At 39.1% G+C, this 21,180-nt stretch overlaps 2 protein-coding genes across 2 annotated transcripts in view; one reads left to right on the plus strand and one right to left on the minus strand.

Annotated features, from left to right (window-relative positions):
- The first annotated feature begins 9,178 nt into the window (after positions 1–9,178).
- LOC149107585 (tetratricopeptide repeat protein 28-like) lies at positions 9,179–11,605 on the plus strand. Its single transcript, XM_089295331.1, has 3 exons — positions 9,179–10,791; positions 10,955–11,054; positions 11,214–11,605. The coding sequence occupies exons 1-2, from the start codon at positions 9,213–9,215 to the stop codon at positions 11,011–11,013; spliced, it is 1,638 nt and encodes a 545-aa protein (XP_089151457.1). The 5' UTR covers positions 9,179–9,212; the 3' UTR covers positions 11,014–11,054; positions 11,214–11,605.
- Positions 11,606–12,290: 685 nt separating this feature from the next.
- The window catches only part of LOC149107586 (nucleolar protein 6-like), a 29,882-nt gene continuing 20,992 nt past the window's right edge, over positions 12,291–21,180 (minus strand). The window contains exons 18-26 of the mRNA XM_089295329.1: positions 20,187–20,347; positions 18,977–19,129; positions 18,126–18,223; positions 17,450–17,574; positions 17,072–17,164; positions 16,061–16,249; positions 15,601–15,702; positions 13,736–13,789; positions 12,291–12,491 (exon numbers count right to left, since the gene is read on the minus strand). Of these exons, the coding sequence (XP_089151455.1) occupies positions 12,384–12,491; positions 13,736–13,789; positions 15,601–15,702; positions 16,061–16,249; positions 17,072–17,164; positions 17,450–17,574; positions 18,126–18,223; positions 18,977–19,129; positions 20,187–20,347 (1,083 nt within the window). The 3' untranslated portion in view covers positions 12,291–12,383. The remainder of the gene's footprint in view (positions 12,492–13,735; positions 13,790–15,600; positions 15,703–16,060; positions 16,250–17,071; positions 17,165–17,449; positions 17,575–18,125; positions 18,224–18,976; positions 19,130–20,186; positions 20,348–21,180) is intronic.

The raw sequence follows: 21,180 nt of genomic DNA on the forward strand, positions 1-21,180 counted from the left end.
GAAAATCTCCAAAACCAGTTATAACAGATGTTACTTGCGTGACAAAATATGGTGACACAAAGCGTTGGGAAATTCCCCAGCGACACTTTCGAGGTTTCACTTTCCAGAGAGGATTTCGTCATAGTATGAAGTACAATTTTATTTGCTCGGTGTATATGCATCTTGATAACAAGTTAAACTTCAATTGTATCGTGTAATACTTATTAAGTGTCTCCACATTTCGATAGCTTCAGTGTAAAGGTCTGTTTTCTCGGTCGAGGCTGGAAAATCCGCAACTCCGTGGTAGCAGATGCTGCTTGCGTGACAAAATATGACAGTATTGGGAAAGTCCCTTGCCGAGTGTTTCGTGGATTCACTTTACAAAGTGAAATTCGCCATGGTGTAAAGTAAAATTCCTTTTGTCTAGTGTACTTATCTTGAAAGTTTAAAAACAAATAGTCTGATTTCTTTGTTATCCACAACAATAAGGAAATGGGAAAAATGTAATTGATCAAATCTTACTGAATTTCGTAGGCGTGAGGTCTACCTCCATATTTCAATAATTGAGATAATAATTAAGAATTTATAGTGCGAAAATTCAATATGGATAATGCGCATTACAACTCAGTGTTACAAGTCCTGTAGTTGCAATTACGGCTAACTAATCCAAATCACAGAAGTGGTAATTATAATTTGTCTATTTACAATGTACATGTAACATTACAAAATTGCCATGCCAACATTTGGCGCGAAATTACTCGATACGTTAAAAAAGTCAAAAACCCAGGGTTGTAAGCATAATTTGGAAAATTATTAGAATTATGCCAGAACGCGCGTGAAATTATTTCCTAGTTGACTAGCCGCCATTTGATTACCCATACTAACTTGTTTTGTTCGTTGTTATAGCGAATATAGGGCTTATGGAGGAAGTCATCATAGAGAAAACAGAAGAACTTAAGCTCTCCTTACAGGCTTAGTCTCTTCTCAATTCTGAACGTGTTCTTAGCTTAAAGCATCTTAAAGCAAGCGTGTTGCCTTAATTTGCCAAATAATTTTAAGAATACCAGGGAAAACCAAACAAATATTTCTGAGCACATATCAACTCCCGTGGACGAAGCATGGTAACAAAGTTTCCACAAGTTAGTACGTTTTGGGATGAATCGAAAACCAACAGGGTCACCAGGAAAGAAAAGTACGGAATTTGTTTCAGTAAAGTTGCTCTAATGCTAGAGATGCTAAGGAACTGGGAAGAACCAGCAATGTCGGCGCCTCTTATTTATCAGATTATCAATTTTTTTCGCATGATTTCGCATAAATCTACACTCACAGAAAAAGAAGCCGAAACCATGCATTTCACTTTCATAAAGGAAAGTATTTGCCGGGAACATAGGAAGTGTGGAAAGTACAATCATAGGCAAGCGTTTTTAACATTTTATAAGTGTTCTCAAGAGGTAAACCAGAATAAATCATGAAAGTAACTTAAATTGGTTTCGCATACCGTGAAATTCTGAGAATAACCCCGGGTAATATTACTTTGTGCAAAGGGCTTTAATGGCGGGCTTCTTTTTGGGGGGGAGGGCTTAACAGTAAGAGGAGGGGAGAGGTTATACTTGCGAAGAATTTTGCATTTAAAAATTAGTGTTTCGGTTTATACTTAAAATGGATATGGCCTCTGAAAATTGAAGTTGCGTTCAAGGTTCTATAAAAAGTTTCTCTAAAATTAATGATATGAAGCCAAGTTCAACGTGACTTTTAACCAATGAACATCACGCTTCGAAGTCCTTGAGAGTACTAAAAAACATAAAATACAACCATGCTCTCCAATAGAAGGTTTATAATCGGAAAAAGTTTTATCTTTCTTAGAAAGAGTTAAATCTAAATATAATAAGACCATGACTTTGTATCCGGTGTGGGTTTATTAATGCCGGGTTTTTTTTTCGTCTGAGATTTGCAGGCTTTTAGAGCGATCATTGGTAACGACTTCGCTAGTGAAGGCCTCATGCCAGATATAAAAAGCCTCCAAATATTGAGAGGTTTTATACCTTAGTAATTGTTGTAATTCTTTGTTCTTTTGAGTGTTGTATTGAAGGAGGTACTGTCTTATGTAAAGTTTTTGGGCGGCAAAAGTAACGCCAATGAGCTCTTTGTAAAATTTCGCGCATTTACAAGCATTTCATAGTTCGGTTTCTAATTCCTTGGCACAGTTCATCGCGCCATGTCTTTATCTTCAGAACTTTTGCACGTTCAGAAACTGAAACCCTAATGCTAACGAGGCAAGTATTGTAAACAAACATTCTCCTGTTATCGTAAGTTTACAGTGAAGAGATTACAACGAGTTCTCTGTCCTAAATTGAAATAAGCTGCATAACCAATATATAATTTTCTTCGTTCAACATAACTTTTCAGCCAACCTAAGTGTTTTCTGTCTCGTAATGCCTAATTCCTTATATCTTGGCGTGGCTTTGACATATTTTCATTATTTTCGTGTATGTCATTAAAAGTTCATGAAAGTTAACCTGCCAAAACTCATCCACTTAAAGTCATCGTTTTGATTATTCTATTGATATATAGATTTAGGCCAGCCTAAAAGCGTAGCTCCTGGGCCGGGTTGTTCAGAGCCCAATTAAGCTAACCCAGGAAAAGGTAGAATTTTGATTTGAGTTTTGTAACTTTGCCGTGAGGTTTTCTGTATATTGTTTGGCCTTCTGCTTTGAGTTTTAATAATCAATCCACAAAACAAATCAGCAAAAAAAAATTGTATAGAAGAAAAAGTTATAATTCGGTTAACTTTTAGTCCTGAGTTAGCGTTAACCGGCTTCCGAAAAATCCTGCCCTGTTTTCATCAAGTTAACCTGACATGAGCCCGCGATCCAATCAAAAACCAGCACTTGGTCAGCGGTCAACTTCAAAAAAAACATGCGACCTTGATGAGCTGTAAACTTTAGCTCGCGATATGGTCACGTGATACTGGTCAGCGGATACCTTGTTTTGACAGGTGTCAATTGATCATAACATGGATGTCCAATATCAAAGAAGTACACGGTAAACCAAGGTAAACCAGGGTAAACCACGCTAAACCAAGGCTGCATGTCTCTGTCAACCTATTATTTGGAGTATGGCCGCCATTTTGCGCGACTCCGTCGCCGTCGCCGTCACGCGTACGCGCCCACGAGCGATACCGCTAGCCATGATAACCATGAGAAAATCAACTCATTGGTTTCCTTTTCTTTGCTATATGAGTATGGGGCTCCGCTTGGCGGCCCTTCGGGCCGCCGGAGCTCCGCTATTACATTAGCTTGTCGTGACACAAAGGCTAGCAATACTGCAAAAATAATGACAGCCGATAACATTCGCTTTCCGTTGTTACTCGTGTTTTATTTCATTTCTTTAATATCATTTTCCCACCCGAAGCTCTGTGCTTTTCTCAGTTTTCGAATGTGATTCACAGAAAAAGCGCACCTGAAAACGTAATCAGGAAAATTTTAACAGCCATCTTTGGACGATGTCGCTGATTCTAAACCCCGTGAAAATAAAAGCTGTCATTGTCTATGAGAAAGTGCACACTTTTTGTTTTGTGCTATGTACAGTAGTCGCAAGAAATATGACAGAGGGCGATGCGGTGTATTACAGGTGTAGGCAGGAAAACCTAAGAACAGTATTTTCAATTTCATTATCGGCCACTCATTCTGTTTTTTCATCCATTTCATCTTTTTCTCCCTCACTGGTACTCTCCCCCACCCACCCAACACTGCCCCACCCCCTCCCCCTATCCCTCCACTAAAACCATACGCTGGCTAAACAAAGGCGCAATAATAATGCTTCGAAACCAAAACATTTCACTGAAACACGCCAGCCTTAGCTGATCTTGCAATTTTTTTTCTTAATCCAAAGATGAGAATGTATTTATGAAAATTCCAACTTTTGTGTAAGCCTGTCTCATTGTTGTAATTCGAACGTACAAAAATCCAAATAAATTGTTTTACTCTCATTAGAACCTTTGTAACACTCTGTAATAATCATTGTTCTCGGTTCCCTTGTAGGATATCACAATCTGCTTCCTTGGAATGTCACGTGATAGGAGTCATTGATTTTCCCACGAAAGTGAACAATCAAACAACATTTCGATATACATATTATTATATATACTCCTTTGTTAATTTTAGAAGAAACATACTAATAACGTCGTTATTAAAATTAAACATTTTTAAATGCGCCAAAATAGTCTTCAACATTCCCTCTTGAAATGAAAGGCTGAACATACATACATCCGTTGTTTAACAATACAGGTAAAAATAGGCAACGTGGACCTGTCACTAAATATCAAAAAGTATGACAAAAGTAAAGAGATAACGAAATAAAAGACCCACATACAATGATAAGATGATAAGATTTAGATCACAATATTAATTTACTCTGGGCTAGGAAAATGTCATTCATTGATAAAATCAATAACAAACGTGGTTTACATACATGTATAAATCATTTTTCATTTATTAGCTTGGAAACACGTTTTTAAGTCTTATTTACACATGTTCTTTCAATCACCATGATTTTGTAAAACATTGCCTAGAACAAAAGAGTTTATTAATGGCGAACTAGGAAGAAAATATAAAATTTTCCAATAATTAGGGCAACATGTAACTCCTCTGGGAGGCCTTTAGTTTTCAACCTTCTTGGTGTTCTCTCGGTGTTGTTACTAACATCATTGTATCATCTAGTATTTTTTCTCTTTCTAATTTAGTAATTTTGTGGCAGTAACGAAATTTAAAATCTTCTGAAACCGCCTTCTCACTCCTTGCCACCGTAGATTTCTAAAAATACTCTCGCCATCATTTTGCATAGCTGTTTTTTTTTAACAACACTATTCCAAATGCTTTCATCTTTTTTTTGACGTATATTCGCCCAAAATATTGCTCGTGACAATTGCAAATTTCGCTTTTGACTTCAGCCCCATCGTATGGACCATATTATTTTAATTTTATCGTTGCTTTTTTCTAAAGAGAGGTGAAAACTTGTTCAGCTTGATTTGAAACTGACTGAGACTGGGCTAAACATGTTTGCTTACTCTGTACAACAGTCCGGCGCTAAAAATTCACAACCAGCGCCTTCAATTTATTAAGAGGCATGGAAAGTTGTGTTTTCTAATCCCGACAAAATAAGTTCTATAAAATATGCTATAAAGGTGGGTTTTTTAAAACTTCATTGTCCTTGGGAAAGTGAAACACATTGTTGTTCATTCTTCTTGTAGAAAACAAAAAGAAATCCACCTAGAAAATGTCATTTTCGAACTTCTCAGATGAACGGCTGACGTTGACATTCACGGATTTCCGGTCTTTTCAGTTTCTAAAGCGAACAGAATAAAATGAACTTGACTGAGTGTAATTTACTCCATGCAAGGAATACGAGATTTTGAATCAGCTTCAGTATTTCGTTTCTACGTTGACGTGGTAAGTACAACTGACATTGTATTTTCTTCATCTGTATTTAGAAGGTCTGGATGAAAGTGCTGGAATTTCAGTTATTAGTCATTTTTTCGGTGAATTTTTTTTTCCAGCCCATTTCTCAACGATCAGTGAATTTGACAGGTCACAAATCTGAGCTATCGATTTAAAATCGCGTCATTTCTTAGCTGACAGTTCAAATTTTAATCAATTCTTTGCTATAATTTAAACCTCTTCCAGGCCTTCTATTTAACATTTAACTCAAATTGAACTAATATAAATCTAGTTATATTTTAGTTGCAAAGTTCAAGGAGAATTTCAATATATTGTTTCCATTTTATGGTTAAATTTAATTCAGTGATAAACAAGTGCTTCCAGATTTTACTGCCTGGTCCTTTTTTTTTGCGCCTCAAAAACTTGAAGCAGTTTAATAGCTCTACATCCAGATTACAAATTACACAGGTTTTCCTCGCAATCAAACTAAATGGATTTTGCTTTATTCAGAATTTTATTAGCCGTTCATTTCATAATAATGCAATAATTGTTTTAGCCAGTGAGTTTCCAATTATATTTGTCGCTGGCCTCAGAATTGTTTTGTTGCTCATTATTTTTGCAATTGTCGCTTAGAACAGATCGAGTTATTTTTTGCGCTGAGTTCAAAACAGTTTTGTCGCCGGAGAAACAATTTAACCTTGTTGCTTTTCGTTGGGAGTTGTTTAATTTTCGCTCAATATTCAGAGTTATTTCTGTCGCTCGCTTCAGACTTATATTTGCAGCTAGATTCAGATTACTAATGGAAAGAGTTTTCGCCCGCTTTAAGAAACTCTTTCATGTCACTTCTATGTCGCTCGGCTCGGTATTATTTTAACTTCTGGCAAATCAGAAAGGCAAGCAGCGGGTAATATGTCTGTTATCATGGCTAATATTTACGTAAACATGTCTGCCCTAAGGACGATCTTTTTATTTAATCAGCTATTTGAACTATTTCAACTCGTGCAGTGATTTTGTAGGTGACTCCGCTTCAAATCGACGTACTACCATGAATCATGAATCGTCGCTTATGTTAGTCCAAATGTAACGCGATTGTGCTAAGTATTTGCAAACTTGTAAATCAGCTTTCAGTGATGTTAAGGTCATTCCTCACATTTGCATTGCGCATCCTTACTGCGGATAATTTATGGCGTCATTAGCGCGCGCTCGTGCACGCGCATATTGAAAACATGACGGATTTGCCTTGATATAGAGCTCTCTCAGTTGAAAAATGGCTATAGCTCACTAACAAGCACGGGGAACCAAATTTTTTATATTATTCGTATTTATGACAATATATCCTCGAAATAGATACGTTTTGTTTTATTCTGATAAGAGAATTTTTTTTTTACAAGACTTACAGAAGAGGGCGTCATGAACGACATTGAAGAAATTATACAAGGAATCTATATTGGCGTCGTTGTTGCCACATTCCTTTACATGACCGGTCGTGCTAAAAAAGCAATCGATTTATGCAGAGAAAGCTTGTTTTTACTAAATAATAAAGCACTGGAGAAAGAAGAGCAGTTTGGGAAATTTCTTTGCCAGGCAATCTATAAAGTAATGTTCGCGGCGTACCTTCTTATCCGTGATTACACAAATGTAATAACATACGGCAGGAAGCTTCTCAGCATTGAACGTGAGAGAGGTGAAACAGTCAATGCAGGGAAACTTTGTATAAAGCTGGCAGCAATATATAAGGCTCAAAATAAGTATGTTGAGGCAAAAGAACTTTATGAGAGAGCGATCAGTATCATGAACAAAACAGGAAACAGCAAAGAGGAAGAACACGCTTGTGCAGGGCTAGGAATTATGCTTTACTCTCGTAGTGAATTTGGCAAAGCAAAAGAATATATCGAGAAAGCACTTGCGATCGCAGTTGAAACTGGTGACAGAGAAGGAGGAGCAATATGTTATGGAATCCTAGGAGTTGTGTTTATGAATCTTGCTGACTATGCCAACGCAAAAGAATATCTCCAGAAAGCACTTGCAATCGCAATTGAAATTGGTGACAGACAAGGAGCAGCAATACGTTATGTAAACCTAGGAAGAGTGTTTATGTCTCTTGCTGACTATGCCAACGCAAAAGAATATTTCGAGAAAGCACTTGCGATCGCAATTGAAATTGGTGCCAGGAAGGTAGAAGGATCATCTTATGGAAACCTAGGAACAGTGTTTATATCTCTTGCTGACTATGCCGACGCAAAAGAATATCTCGAGAAAGCACTTGCGATCGCAATTGAAATTGGTGACAGAGAGAATGAAGGATCATGTTATGGAAACCTAGGAGGAGTGTTTATGTCTCTTGCTGACTATGCCAAAGCAAAAGAGTATTATCAGAAATCACTCGCGATCGCAATTGAAATTGGTAACAGAGAAGGAGAAGGATCATCTTATGCAAACCTAGGATCAGTGTTTCAGTCTCTTGCTGATTATGCCAACGCAAAAGAATATCTCGAAAAAGCACTTGCGATCGCAATTGAAATTGGTAACAGAAAAGGAGAAGGATCATCTTATGCAAACCTAGGAACAGTGTTTATGTCTCTTGCTGACTATGCCAACGCAAAAGAATATCTCGAAAAAGCACTTGCGATCGCAATTGAAATTGGTGACAGACAAGGAGAAGGATCACGTTATAAAAACTTAGGAACAGTGTTTCAGTCTCTTGCTGACTATGCCAACGCAAAAGAATATCTCGGAAAAGCACTTGCGATCGCAATTGAAATTGGTGACAGACAAGGAGAAGGATCACGTTATGCAAACCTAGGAAAAGTGTTTATGTCTCTTGCTGACTATGCCAACGCAAAAGAATATTTTGAGAAAGCACTTGCGATTGCAATTGAAATTGGTGACAGACAAGGAGAAGGATCATATTATGCAAACCTAGGAACAGTGTTTACGTCTCTTGCTGACTATGCCAACGCAAAAGAATATCTCGAGAAAGCACTTGCGATCGCAATTGAAATTGGTGACAGGAAGGTAGAAGGATCATGTTATGTAAACCTAGGAACAGTGTTTACGTCTCTTGCTGACTATGCCAACGCAAAAGAATATCTCGAGAAAGCACTTGCGATCGCAATTGAAATTGGTGACAGGAAGGTAGAAGGATCATGTTATGTAAACCTAGGAACAGTGTTTACGTCTCTTGCTGACTATGCCAACGCAAAAGAATATCTCGAGAAAGCACTTGCGATCGCAATTAAAATTGGTGACAGGAAGGTAGAAGGATCATGTTATGTAAACCTAGGAACAGTGTTTACGTCTCTTGATGACTATGCCAACGCAAAAGAATATCTCGAGAAAGCACTTGCGATCACAATTGAAATTGGTGACAGAAAGGTAGAAGGATCATGTTATGGAAACCTAGGAAGTGTGTTTTCATCTCTTGGTGACTATGTTAAAGCAAACGAGTATTGTCAGAAATCACTCGCCATCGCAACTGAAATTGGTGACAGAAGCAGAGAAGCACATTCTCGGCTATGCTTAGGACGCGAGTTACTATATCTCGGTATAAAATATGCTGACGCTAACAAATATTTCGAGGAAGCACTTCTGTTTGCAACTGAAACTGGTGACAGAGTATGCGAAGCATTATGTTACAGTTCGCTAGGAAGTCTGTTTGAAGATCTGCGTAACCATGTCAAGGCCAAAGAATATTTTGAGAAATCACTTTCTATCTTGGTTGAAATTGGTAACAGAAGAGGAGAAGCAAGTATGTACTATAACTTAGGAAATCTGTTTATACTTCGCGATGAATATGTCATGGCTGAAGAATACCTCGAGAAGGCACTTTCAATAGTTAAGGAGGGAGTTCAAGACTTTAAAGCGGAGGTTTTCTGCTATGAAAACATGGCAAATGCAAAAATACCACAGGACAAGAAACAGGAAGCGTTTCCTTATTTGTTTCAAAGTATTCAAAAATGCGAAGAATGCCGAGGCTTTCTCAAAGACAATGATGATTTCAAGGTACTTTATTCAGATCAGTACAACTCTCCCTACAAAAGACTCAGTACATTGTTTTGTGCCGTTGGGAATCCTAATAACGCTCTTTATGTTGAAGAGCTCGGAAGGGCTAGGGCCCTATCCGACTTGATGGCAGCTCAGTACTCTGTTGAACGGCAAATCTCAGCTGACCCGCAATCATGGACTGGCATTGAAAATGTCGCCAACCTAGAAAGCGACTCTAACTGTCTGTACATTTCATATGATAATCAAAATGTATTATTGTGGATTCTGAAAGCAAATGGAGTCGTTGACTTCCGAGAAAGCAAAGTAGAGAAAAAGACACTGCGCACTAAAAAAGCTAAAAATTTGGATACCTTTTTTAATAACGTGGCTGAAAGCTTCCGCAGCTTTGGTATTTTACCCCCGGAGCTTTGCGAAGATCGATCTTTTAATGGCATTGAAGAAACACCAGATTCCTCTGAGGAAGACAACCTCGCCGTCTTACGACAACAGGGACGTGAAGTTGATCCCAGACCAAATCTAACTTTGTTCTACAAAATGATCATCGCTCCTGTGGCCGACTTACTCAAGGGGTCCGAGATCATCATTGTTCCTGATCGCCACCTGTACCGTGTTCCATTTCCAGCTTTACTTGATGACAGTGGGAAGTACTTATCAGAGACTTTCAGGATTCGCATTGCTCCTTCGTTGACGACTCTCAAATGCATTCAAGACAGTCCTGCCGACTATCACAGTCAGACTGGAGCTCTGATAGTGGGTGATCCTGACGTTGGTGAAGTGCTTTGGAAGGGTTGCCGAAAAACCATCTCACCATTGCCCTTTGCAAGAAAGGAAGCAGAGATGGTTGGACGACTCCTGGGTGTTCAGCCTTTGATAGGACAGCAAGCAACTAAGCAGGCGGTACTTCAAAGAATAAATTCAGTGAGCCTGATACACTTTGCTGCACATGGTAATGCGGAGAAAGGAGAGATTATTCTTGTGCCTGTTAGAACTGGTAGTCGACTTCCACGTGAAACCGACTGCCTATTGACGGTGGGTGACATTTCGCAAGTTCAGCTACGAGCCAAACTTGTTGTACTAAGCTGTTGTCACAGTGCCCGTGGACAGATTAAAGTCGAAGGAGTTGTTGGAATGGCTCGAGCGTTCTTAGGATCCGGTGCGCGCTCAGTGTTGGTGGCACTGTGGGCTCTAGAAGACAAGGCGACTGAGCAGTTGATGAGTCGTTTCTACGAGCATCTTTTTCGTGGGGTGAGTGCCAGTGAATCTCTTCACCAGGCCATGAAGTGGATGAGAGATAACGGATTTGCCAAGGTTTCCGAGTGGGCGCCGTTTATGCTGATTGGAGATAACGTGACAATTGACTTTGGAAATAAAAGTAAGTACAAACTTTCACTTTGGCGTGGAAATGCACTACAATGTAACTTGCAGGGGGAACTGGGGCCAAACTGTGTTAATGTCAAGCATAAATAAAAGCAAATTAGCTTAGAAGAAATAATGATTTATATCTTGGTTTGTTTCTATCTTTGTTTTCGTTTCAGGAAGTGATGACCTCAGCAATGGAGGGCCCCAGACAGAGATCAAGCAAGCAATGACCTGAAAACCTTCTTGCAAACGTGACATTTGACTTTGGAAATAAAAGTAAGTACAAAAATTTCACTCTAGCCGGCAATGGACTACAAGGTAACCTGCACGGGGAACTGGGGCCAAACTGCGTTAATCTACAGCTCTGAAAGGGAATTGGTGTAATGCAAAAATGATTTATAACTTGTTTTTTCTCTATCTTTGTTTTTGTTTCAGGAAGTGATGACCTCAGCAATGGAGGGCTCCTGGCAGACACAAGCAAGCAATGTCCTGACAAACCAAGTGTAAAATATGTTAATTTTATTTTCGTGAAATTTTCTGAGAAAGGCATTTTCTATGCATTGCAACCAAAATTTGAAAAGCTTCCTTCAAAGTATTTTTTTTTAAGTTCTTGACAAAGCAATCAGCGTTTTCAGTACAGTAAATCATTCAGTTAGCTTTCATTGTACTCAGAATTCGAACTCACGACCCGTTATTATATGAGTGATTATATCAATGAAACAAGAAAAAGTAGACAAGGGCTTATAGTATGTTACAACTGAAATAGGTTTTATACATAGATGGATCTTTAAGTGGGAGGGGGGTGGGGAAACCGTGGGGAATAATAAGCAGAATTTTAGAGTAATCTGAATACGCGTGTAAAACACAAGTGTCATCACACGCTTAATATAAGCAAGTCAAACCCTTCTGTGGTTCGAAAGTGGGTTGTTAGGTATCATCCAAGTTCACCCAAAACATTTCACTTTCTGACAATTCTAGTCTTCTTGATAGCTGATATTTTTAGGTCACGCAAAGGTTCTTCCCAATAACAGCTGCTTCAACCTGAACCACGTTCGTTTGCGTCTTAGCCAATGACAGCTTCGCTCAAATATTCCTGAGTATGTGACGCCAAAATGTTCCCTGTACGCCAATCAAAAGTCGTGTCTTATCGTCATCCCAAGTGCCAGTAATGTCGCCTTTTTGATATGACGTACTCCGGACCGTTACTTGGGTGGAGCATTGCGTGACCAACTTAATAACGGCTTTGAAGGAGACCAGAACAGTTCTGGTCATTTTTTAAACAAGCTGACACTGAGTACTAGGAACAGATTAAAAAGCCTAAAATGTTTAAGTACTAGGCGTACTAGACAATTAATTCGTTGCGATAACTTAAAATACATAGTCTCCTCCGCAGCCGTCTTTTTGGGATGTCACGCAACGCTTAACCGTTACATCCTAAAAAACAGTTGCGGAGGAGACTCTAAATATATATGGTTATCTGCTTTCATTTCAATCAAATAGATGGAAGTGTAATTATAGGTATTCGATTCCTTTAATAAAGGTGTTTTTGATTTCATCAGAGCTTTATTATTTCACTTTTACATGTCACGCTTGTCCTCTCTCTTTTCACGCATTCAACACTTCGATCTTCTTCACCAGTCCCTCTCCGATGGTCTGAAAATCAGACAAGATGGCTGATATGTTCGGGATGACCCAGGTCTGGCCCTGTTTGGACTGAATACAAAAAACGACTTAAAACAACAACAACAACAACGACAGCAACAACCAAAACAACAACAGCATCAAAAGTTATCACCACAACTAAACAGTTGCTTTACTATGAAAACGTTACTCGAGAATATCTCAATAAAACGGTTTTTCGATTGATTGTCAAAAGCATTCGAAAGCTACATCGTAATCTTACCAACCTGAGCAAACATATTGAGTTTTCAACCAATCAGGAGCAAAGGGGAAACCAATTGGGACTTTACCTCCGTGCGTTTTCCCGTCCTTATCATCAGTTCCATATTTTCTCGCAATGGGCAATGTTTCCATGCTTTTTCCCGTTTAGCAACGTTTGCAACTTTTCCCGCGCTTCCCAGCGTTTGTATGCTTTTTGTTGCTTGGCAACGCTGGCATGTTTTCCCGCGCTTGGCGTTGACTTCATGTTTCCCCGCGCTTTGCTTCGGCTGCATATTTTGGTTGGAGTTTTGATTACCCTTTGGGATCATTCACTTTTGCTGCGTTTTTATAGGTGGGGGTGGGGTGTTCGGGGTGGGGGTGGGGGTGAGGGTTGGGGTTTCTTACAAAAGTGAAGGAGAGTTCGTGGAATTTTGAAAAACAATCTATTTTAAACAATCTATTTTCATAGTTAACTTCTAAAAAAGTTAAATTTTATCCCATGAGAAGTATATCACCTTCACCTTTTACACTATAAAACAAATTGGAAGGCTGACCGGACGTTAAAAAAGGGTCAATTTAATACTGTCTATGGTGCCATTCTCCTGCTGTGAGATATTTTCCTTTTAGTTTTCCGTCGAGATCCCCGTTTATGTTCTTAGTCCATTTACGAAGTACATAGATATCACCGAATTGGACTCCACTCAGTCCGATTACCATTACTTATAATCCATCAAACATTTTCACACGCGCGATTAGTCTAAACGTCTCACGTGACCTAATAATCCCCAGCTAAAATAGGGAAATATCTGAGAATATTTCTCACTTTTCAAAACTGCGCGTGTTGCGAAAACTATTTGAAGGATAATACATGTAAACACAATAGCCTCCATTTGACTTTGAAAATATGCTCGGATATTTGTCCGCGGACATTATCTGTTCCTCAAAGCTCACAGTTTTCCTCGAGCTACGCTCTCGGACAGCTGTGCGCTTCTTGAAACAAATAATGTCGGCGGACAAATATCCGAGCATATTTTCGCGCCAAATGGAGGCTATTGTTTATATATCTAGTTACCAACCTTTTCAGCCGTTTGGGGATTGATTAATGGCATCTTGCACTGCGCGTGTAACACCTGATAAAACGTGAACAAATTACAAATCAACAAGAAAGGATAAGGAGACAAAACAGTGGCAATTGCTGGTTTTCACTGGTCATGTGATCAAAACCAAAAATCGTAACCATTGAGTAAATTAAGTCAAGAATCTGGGATATGACAGATCGATGATATAATGGAGGCGCCATGTTGGTGCCCCTCGGAGGGGCACCAACATGGCGGCCGTAAAGTAACAGAAACATCTGTCGTTGAGTTTCGCTATTGAAACGAAGCGTTATTACTCTTGAGCTCCGGCACGTTGAAATAAATAATTCTTCTAGTGCAAGAACTGTTCAGTTTGCAAAAACTAAAGCGAGAGCTCATCTTTTGAACTACGCGACAGCCTGGCTAGGAAATTCAAATGTGGCCTACAGTTACAAAACGAAGAACCCTGTCGAGCTAAGACATTTTAAAATGTCAAGTTTCTAAAGGGTCTTTTATATGATGCAACTGAAACCTGAAAATGGAAAGGTAATTTTTAATTTTGGAATATGGCCACGTCACATGAAAACCGGCAATAAAAGAATTTGACACATCAAGTTCTAGGGTTAGTAGATATAAAATTCTAATCACTCGTTTACAGATCTATTTTCTATGAATTCCACTGACTGGGAAACTTGTTTTACTCGGGTTATGTCCGCCCCATACCGCTTCAACTTGGTAACGTTTTAGATTACTTTATGCCACGTTATGACATTGTTCCGACTTTAGCTGAGGGGGGTGGGGAAAAGTTGACATAGAACATGGGAACTTCGTGTCCAGATCCTTAGGACATCTTGGTTCGAGATAAGGAACATGTCATACTGCGTTGACATTAGGAATAAACATGTTTAGACTAATCACGAATAAAAGATTAGACTGTTCGCAGCCATTTTTTCTTGTATTTTTATTCGATCGTTGAACGCGCGGGTAAAATCGCGAGAGGTAGGGGGTAGATGGTCTAATAATTAATGAATGTTTCATCAGGAAAAGCGTTCACATCAGGCGGGGCTTTGCATGAATCATGATTGAAATGCGTCTATTTTGAGAATGATTGAAATAGTTTCGCTGCAGCTCAGACGAAAAATGTGAACTTTGAGTTCCTGTCAGGGACGAGACTTAAGAAGAAGAAATTGCCCGAGGACCAATAATTTTTGGATTTCCTGGCAACTTCCCCCCGGATATTTCCGTACCATTAGTTCCTATTACGCAAATTCCGAAATTTTTGATTGAAAGGAACGCGCCCCTTATGCGAACAAAGGAATAAAAATTACCAACTTGTTTTTCACGAAACGGGTTGGTTTAGGCAGACAGAACCCAAACAAAGAAACTGGGGAAACGATGTTTAAGTGAGGACCAGTTTTATCTCTGATGCTACAGTCATTCATATTTATGACGCGAGTACTTTAATCTGTTATGACACGGTATGGTAAAGGTAAAAGGTCAATCCTGCATACGAGCCAAGTGGTCAATCAGGCCGGAGCTTATCCCGGTTTCTGAAGCATGAAGCGACTAGAAGTATCTCTACTCCCCCTGGATGGGATGCTAGTACATCGCAGGGTTGCCCCAGCAATAAGTTCGCCGGTACCCATTTATACACCTGGGTGAAGAGAGGCACCGTGAGAGTAAAGTGTCTTGCCCAGGGACAGAAGGCAGCGTCTCCAGCAAGGGCACGAACCCGGACCGCTCGATCCGGAGATGAGCGCAGTGACCGTGAAGCCACCGTGCCTTTCACAGGACACGGTATGGAGAATCTAGAAATTAATCTATACTAAGACTGAAGGATAAAAGACTCCAAATGCTGTCTGTACCTTGAACGGAGCCGGCACAAAACTCTGAGGCTTCCACAGAATTCCTATCAAATCGCCTCCGTAAACATCGTGAAAGAACAGTGCAATGTCAGAAAAAGCATCCTGGAAGAAAACAAAACAGAGAAACCAAGGAAACAGAGTATTTGTCAGATTGCAGTGGGTATAACTTCACTTCCGTTATCTACCGAATATTCCTTGCAAATAAAATTTGACATTACGTTCATTGGATCAGAAAAAAAAAAAAAAAAAAAGAAAAAAAAAAAAATATAAATATATATATATATATATATATATATATATATATATATATATATATAACTACTTCCAGAGGCTTTTCTCAGGGTGTTAAGATCAAAAAGGCAAATGTTTGCTCCATATTCTGCAGGGTAAATTTCGTAACTTAGGATTACTCAAATTACGCCAGAAACAGCTTAAGATTGCTCGTCGAATCGTTCCTTACCGTAAGTTCTTTAAGATACAACTGCGCAGGATCAAAGTTTACGACCGGAAGTAAAACTGAAGGACATGAAGACGAGGTTTCTTTTGCCGGATGTTTCCCTTTATCAAGGGCCTGGGTTTTACGAGGGAGAAGACGACTGTGCAGATGGATGATGACGTCATAGTGATCCAAAGGCGGGCGGAAGATTAGCTGAGGAAAGTAAACACAGGAGCAGAGGAGTTGCAGTAACGACCCGCGGGTAAGAACCAACATTTTTTGAAGTCTGGCAAAATAGTTCCTTGTATTTTTGAGGTAGTTTTTTGGCATTCGAGGTTGGCATTCGAGGTTTTTGGATTTCTTATTTGGGTTCTTAATTTCCATGAGGGAGATATAGTTATTAATTACCAGAAAAAATCAATAAAATTGGGTTTGGTCCTTGAATATGCAGCACTTATTCACAACTGTATCAGGTATTTTCTTGTAACAGAAATTTGCCCTCTCAAATTCACATTCCTTGGTGAAAATGTTTTTCCGTAATTCACATAGAAGAGCCTGCTTAATCTTGCTTGGCTTAACAGGTTCTTACATCTTTGGGTATTAAAATGGCAAATTTCTGCCAGTAGGTTCTTAAACCAATAGGTTCTTACAGGCGGGCTTTTACTGTATAAGCATGGTCTTCTTTGTTGAATATCGGCAATACGCCAAGTCTGTCTACGGTGAGGGTCGTGCAAAGAATAAGGGGTCGGGTGGGTGGGGCAGTGTGCCATACACCATTCTTAGACAAGTCGTGTAAAATCCTTTTTTGCATAAGGCATCACGTGCTGCAAAGTGGCTAACTTGTGTTTGGGATAATGGAACCTTACTTAATTTGAATTGTATGACAGACATAACTTGTCAAAAAAATACAACAACAACAACTTAGAGAAACCCCTACCGGTGATACTGTTGGAAAGTACCTTACTCCAAAGGAATTAGGGTTCAACTTTTGACAGTTACCAAGGTGACGCCTCAGTCATCAGGTCATCGTCTTACCTTGAAATCGGTTGGCTGTAATGCGCATGTTTGAATTTGACGTTCCACGATCAAGAACGACTCCTTTGCCAGCACAAAGAGTCTGTTGACAATCTATAACGGGAAAAACATTACGTGTACATACTGATTCAAGGGTAAATACCGTTCTAAATAATGAACAAGACGTTCTATCTACTGGTAGTTTGGAACGCGCGTTAACCTTGGTGTTTTGCAATTCTGTAAAGAACAAAAATCCAATTTTCTCAGTTCTTTTCAGTGCGAACTTCGGCCTGATCTACAGTTAATTCTTCGGTGCACAACATCCTCACATCCTCACAATAGACTAAATGAACGATGAAAGTCAAAACTAAGCGAAATAGTCCAAACAAATCAACTGACCTGTTTAGAAGGCTTATCTTTGCTAGACATAGAGGTGAACTTGTCTTTTGGAGTAGAGATAAATATTGCTGGAAGTTGCGTTCTGTTTTTGGAAAACTTGGAGGATATTTCTTGGTAGTCAGCCACTATGGAGAAAAAACAACACAAGTACAATTAGGTTTGCATTTTCTGCACGTCTAAGAATCAACATATCGATTCTCCTCACTGTTGTTCATACATTCTCTTTAAATCAACATGGGAGACTTTGATTTTTGGTCTGTTGGTCACCACAGTTTCTAAGTTGCTGCGGAGAAAAACTCCAAGACAATCACGGTTTTGGTTAACACTGTCTAATGAGTCAACATATCGATTCTCCTCACTGTTGTTCATAAATTCTCTTTAAATTAACATAGGGAAATTTTACATTTGGTCATCACAGTTTCCAAGTCGCGGCTGCTGAGAAAAAAGAAGACAATTACGCTTTCGGTGACAACTTTCCTCAGGAGTCAACATGTCAATTCTTCTCACTGTTGTCCATATATCCCCTTCAAATTGACATGGGAGAATTTGATTTTTGGTCAACACAATTTCTAAAATGACTGCTTTCTTCATTTCCATGCCCTTCTCGCTTGAAACTTGTGAAAAAAAAAAAAAACTGAGGAAGAGAAAGATAAATAACGATACCTCATCCACTCACCAGAAATGTCGTTGTTAAAATTTAGAATGACAGGAGTTGTTTCCCAGTCGGTTGAAGAAAGAAGGCGAAGAAATCGGAGAAATCCAACCAGGGGAGACCTGTAAAACAGCGTATTGTGTAAACTGAACAAATTTTCTGCAGTAAATACGTATTTATCATTTCAAATGCACCTATTCGTGAGGAAGAAAGCCAAGTAGGCGAGAGTCGATCGACTTCTGCAAAGCCCGCGGGCACTCCCATGTCAAAAGGACAGCGGTGATCGTCGCAAATGTTAAAAAGAATCTCTAAGAGGTAACAGGATCCTGTTTAGAGGGCGTGGCTTAAATTCTTTTCAACTCTAAGAGGTACTAGTTCGAAAACAGCACATTAACTGACGAGAGTTGAAAATACGACTTGCAGCGATGTATTTTTGACGACATTCAAGGTGTTTGGATAGCCGATGAAACACTCTCTCGAGTGTTTAATATATCTTCCCAATCAAAACAAAAGCTAAGGAGTAAACGGAGAAGTAAAATCGTCAAAATCTATGCTAATTAAGAGCGGGTATCCAAACATCCCTTATGGTTGTGGTATTCTGTTTTAACTTGATGAATTATGAACGAGTTTTAAAAGAGAATTTTGCAACTCTCAAAACACTCATTTCTATGTTGGAATGTTAATTAATACTCCAATTTCCAGTTGCCTTTTGCCTCTGTTTCACAAAAGGGCTCGTTCAGAACATTTCATATAAAATTGAGTTGGATTTGCATGAAAATCAACACGTTGGTGCAACAAATGATTCCGAAAAAGACTCGTTTCTAGTCCTCACAGAGGCGAAAAGAAACTCAGCCGGAAGTGGCTTATTGCGTTACCTGGGAGGAGTAAAAGGGGCTGGGGAGAGGAAGAGAGAAGCCACCAGTAACTCAATACACTCATCAGTCACGTGATCAGCCATCAGTTGAGCGGCCACCCAGCGTTTGGACAAACGGATAGTTCCGGTAAATCCGCGGTAATGCTGTTGTATGCTGCAAAAAAAACAAACAAACAAACAGCAAAACGAAATGATAAGTACAAGTGAGGCCTTGCCAGTTTGGTTTGTCACTCGCAAACATACACGCTCCTGTGAATTTTGACCAAAATAGAAAGGATACATGTGTCTTATCAACCAAGCGAGTGGTTTATTCCACAAACTCAATGACCTAGGTAGCTTTGAATCACAGTTAGTTAGTTATTAATATTTCATTGTATTAGTTTTATTATGGATTTTTCATGTTTTAATTTTTTGATATCCCATTGTGTTATTTTTTATTCAGATTTTTACAGTTGGTGTGACATCTTACGAGTTTTAGCGACTTAACTAAGTGTATGTGTAGACGTAGAAGAGTATTTCTGAACAATACCTAACAATAACAATAACAATAACATTTATTATTTGTATTGCGCCTTTTCTATAAAATATTCAAAAGCGCATCACAGCAGTAATTAATAGCTAAAATTTTACAAATCTTTCTATCAAAATCATAAAAAATATTTACATTAAGTGGGTAAAAGATAATTACAAATAAAGATATAGATATGCTAAGATAACTGAAATGATTCCTTAAATAAAAATGTCTTAATTAAAGTCTTAAAAGATTCTAAGTTCGTTGCTTCGCGCGCGGACCTTGGCAGCTTATTCCATAGGAAAGGAGCAGCTACCTGGAAAGCTCTGTCTCCCAATGTTTTCTTGGCTTTCACACTTGGTCTTTCCAACAAACGACCATTGTCGTTGCGCCTCAAATGGTAGGACGAAGGCTGTTGAATACTAATTAAATCTGAAAGGTACTTAGGTGATAGGCCATGCAAAATTTTAAAAGTTATCAAGAGTATCTTATAATGTATCCTGACGCGCACTGGTAACCAATGTAATTCTGCGAGTAGAGGTGTTATATGACAGAACTTGTGCGCACGATATATAAGTCTTGCACTCGCATTCATAGCACGTTGCAATTTCATAGTCTGATATTCCGGGATTCCATACAGAAGGCTATTACAATAATCCAATCTACTCCTAATAAAAGCATGAACTAATTTCTCACCTACCCATGAAGTGTGCTTGTTAAGAGCGGCAAATACGTTATTTCCCGTTCTAGTTCTTTAGGTTTCTTCTCGTAATCTGTTTTAAGCTCCTGTGTGATTTCATTCTTTTGAAGCAACACCATTTCCCGGTAATGCATAATCTTGATTCTAAATACAAGGCCATCCTGCCGGAGAAAAACACAGGAATTGTATGCTAGGAAGGTTCTCATCAGCTCACATTTCAAATTAAGCACCACCAACCAAGGCGCGATAAAGAGGTGTCTGATTCGATCCCAATGAAGTTGGACCCACTCAAGTTTGCACCCCTCACGTCACGGAAGCTGACTCTTCAGTAAGGCGGAAAAATATTGTTAGTAAGACCGCTATCATTTAGTTGGCTTTCCAAATTCGTTAGCCAATCAAGTGGCAGAATATCGCACGTGAAATTTCCTTTCCAGCGGACGAGACTTTTGTTGGTTTTGATAATACAAGTGGTCGGAAAACAAGCAAAAACAATGTCAAAAATACCCAAAACCATTCTTTCCTGTTGTAAAAGTAAAGGTCCTGATGGATTAATAACAGCGCTATGATAACCTGTGAACAGACAATCTTTTTTTGCTGCCGTGTAAGTAAAGAACGCCTGATTGCAGGTTATATGTCTAATAACTTAGGCACCGTCTACACGACGCCGGACAAAAATTTAAAAACGGCCTTTTCACTCCTAAAACGCATCAAATATTTACCGTCCACAGTATTAAGCAGGAGAAATTGGAAAACGCAACAATCACCGGTCGTTTTGGATTTGTGTTTGAGGAGAACTGGGGCGGGGAAATCACATGATTATCGTGACGTCATCTATTTTTGAAAAGTTCCGTTTTCAAATTATTTTCTGTTCACAACAAAATGCAAAGCCGGCGTTTTCAAGTTCCTCCCGTTTGAAGAGAGTTTTAAAAAGCTCCGTTTTCATGACGGACTAGCGTCGACTGCAGACCTAACCGTAGAAATAAAGATTGGTTTT

This window comes from Orbicella faveolata, unplaced genomic scaffold (assembly GCF_042242905.1).
Source record: "Orbicella faveolata isolate gen_17 unplaced genomic scaffold, um_ofav_v1 contig_26, whole genome shotgun sequence".
Classification (NCBI taxonomy): Eukaryota; Metazoa; Cnidaria; class Anthozoa; order Scleractinia; family Merulinidae; genus Orbicella; species Orbicella faveolata.